At 59.2% G+C, this 2,865-nt stretch overlaps 1 protein-coding gene across 1 annotated transcript; it reads right to left on the bottom strand.

Annotated features, from left to right (window-relative positions):
• Positions 1-356: 356 nt before the first annotated feature.
• On the bottom strand, positions 357-2,102 carry LOC124550125 (vegetative cell wall protein gp1-like). The gene is made up of 2 exons (XM_047125291.1): positions 1,136-2,102; positions 357-1,066 (listed from the first exon to the last, which is right to left on the bottom strand). Exons 1-2 carry the CDS (start codon positions 2,100-2,102, stop codon positions 357-359), a joined length of 1,677 nt encoding a protein of 558 aa, XP_046981247.1.
• Between the last annotated feature and the right edge of the window lie 763 nt (positions 2,103-2,865).

The following is a 2,865-nucleotide window of genomic DNA, read 5'->3' as shown; positions in this document are numbered from 1 at the left end:
GGAATGTTGTAAAATAGTCCTTGGAATGCTTTATAAAATGCAGTGCAGTCATGATTGAAATGTTAATGTTGTAAGAAAAGAACATGAAACGATCTTTATATTATCGATATAATGCACTTAAAGTCGTTATCACGATCACGAGTTATCTACGGTGAGAAGCGAATGAATGAATGAAAAACTGAAACATTTTAGTGTAGTTAAAATGATAATGAGGCGAACAAATGCGGGTTGCGCTGAAAGGCAGATGGAAGCCTCTGAAATCGATGGAGAAATGAGAAGCTACAGTCCTGTAGGTGCAGTGTTTACAGATGGCGGGAAAGCTTTCTGAAGCGAATATTCGTAGACGGGGAATCTCTTTACATCATACCATAATGCATTCCGGGGTAGTTTTGGTACTGGTTGCCGTAGAGATGGCCAGGCGCTATAGGCTGGCCCCAATAGCCGTACCGATGCGGGTACCCTCTGTGTAGTGGGTTGACGGCCACCTTGGGTTGGTCATCTACCTCCGACGCGGATTTCGGTTTGCCAGCCGACGGCGGCGCCGGCGCTGCTGGCGGTTTGTCCTTGGCGGCCCCGGCAGCTGGCGGCGAAGACGCCGGTGGACTCGAGGCAGCTGAAGGCGGCGCAGGACTGCCGGGGGCCGCAGGAGCCGGGATGCCAGCTTTCAGGACGCTGTTGGCTGCCGGAGACGGCGGCGCTCCTACGTCGTCCTTAGGCAACTCGGTGCCCGGGGGGACGGCCGGGTTCTGTGGGACGTACGGAGTGGCGGGCGGCGCTCCGGGTTTGGACTGCTTCGGCTCTGCCGACTTGTAGTAACTGGACTGAAAGTTGGCAGGACCGTACGGTGCAGTTGGGTAACCGTACGGCATCGGCTGGTACCCGAAGGGCACGAACGGGCTGCCGAAGGGCGCTCCGTAAGCGGGCGCCATCTGCGCTTCCCGGACGGATGAGTCGCTCTTCTTGGGATTCTCCAGGGGCAGGTTGACCTTCGTAGGACCGGATTTGCTGTCACTGTGCTCGGAGCTCCCGCCGCTCGCCTGGCGCATCATCTCCGCGGATTCAGCCCCTTCGCGGTAGACAGGCGGCGGTGGTGGATAGTAGGGTGGCGGGTGATGGTGGTGGTGGTGGCTGGGGCGCAGGAACAGCTGCAGCAGCGCTAGGGGCGACTGAGCGCCCGGAGGCGGCAGGTACCTGGGGTCTGCATAGCACGGCGCCGGCACGGGTAAATCCGGCGGCGCGTACGGGTAGGCGTGATAGGCCGGGTCGTAGACGCTGCGGGCCGAGGGGGAAGGCGACGCTGCCGGCTTCTCGGACGAGTCTGGAGTAGCGTTCGGTTTGCTGGCCACCGGCGAGGACTTTTGCTCCTCCACCGCGCGGAAATGTGGCACCAGGCTGCTGAGGCCCTGCAGAGCCGTGGACGCCGTAGCCGTGGCCGCTGCGGAGGAGGCCGAGTTCTGCGACGACTGCACCGGCACTGGTAGCGGGTAGTAAAGCGGGGGCGGGGGATACGGCGCTTTGTAGTAGGGCGCCTTGTAGTAGGGCGAGTACGGGTACCCCGGATACGGCTCTGGCGCCGGCGGAAGAGGCTCCTTGGGCCCCGGTGGGTAAGGATACTCGTAATCCGGGTAGTAAGGATACGCGGGGCTGAACGGATAGGGCGGGACCGGGTTCTTCGCGTGGTCGGGCGGCTCGCAGATGATGAACGGCGACTGGCGCGGGTCTCGCGGCCGGACTTCGATGCAGAACTGCTTGCACGGGCCGAAGGGAGGGCACGACTTTCTCACCCGCGACAGGCTGCCGTCCTGCGCCACGACGTCGGCGATGTGCTCGCTCTCGCCACTCTCGTCTCCGTCGGCGTAGCGGGCGTCGCCGGCTGCGGCGGGCACCGCAGCTTTGTTGTCGGCGGCGCCTTCGCTGTGGGCGACGGGGTGGACCGGAGCGACGGCGGCCCTGGCGCCGGCAGGGACGGCGGGGACGGCGTCGCCCGACGCGGCGTGGTCGGCGGCGGCCGCCTCTTCGCCGACGGCGGCGCTGTGGTGTGCCGACGCTGCGGTTATCAGCAGCAGCAGCAGCAGCGCGGCGCGCGAGACGGAGCGCCGCATGGCTCTGGCCGGAGGTGCGGGGGCGGGCGTGTGGCGGGGCGTGGCCCGCGCGCCGCCTTATAGGCGGCCCGCCGCCTGCACCGTCGGCACAAAACCCGGCCGCTCCGGTTTTTCGGACGCCATCCCTCCGCCGCTGTCGGGCTGCGTGTCTTCCACAATGAATCTGTCATTGTTTGCTCTTATTCCTCCGTCGTCAGTTAGCCAGTGTAACATGTACATAAACCAATATATATATATATAGAAATCCCTACCTATTCGAAACAAATTAGAAAATATATCTTATTCGCCACACTTTCGATATATTATCTGAATATTTAATTTCAGCAACTGAAAACGTCTGTTAGCTGCTCAGCTAGTAGCAGTATTCGTTGCCGTCCTGCATGACGAGTAGTGATTACTGTCAGCAGGACAATGTTTACAGGCGTTGATGCGTAGTCTGTCCGAAACATGGCATTGCAACTAAATAAAAATAACGCTCCTATTAGCGGGTAAACAGCAACCGTATGATAGAAACTAGGAGCCTGCGGGTTTTCGAAGTATCAGCTTCCTTTTTAATTTTAGGTGGCATAAGCGAGAATAGCACTATGCAAAGAGATGGTTCAAATGGCTCTGAGCACTATGTGACTTAACTTCTGAGGTCATCAGTCGCCTAGAAATTAGAACTAATTAAACCTAACTAACCTAAGGACATCAGACACATCCATGCCCGAGGCAGGGTTCGAACCTGCGACCGTAGCGGTCGCTCGGTTCCAGACTGTAGCGC

This window comes from Schistocerca americana, chromosome 1 (assembly GCF_021461395.2).
Source record: "Schistocerca americana isolate TAMUIC-IGC-003095 chromosome 1, iqSchAmer2.1, whole genome shotgun sequence".
NCBI lineage: Eukaryota > Metazoa > Arthropoda > Insecta > Orthoptera > Acrididae > Schistocerca > Schistocerca americana.
This window is presented reverse-complemented; position numbering and strand designations above follow the sequence as displayed.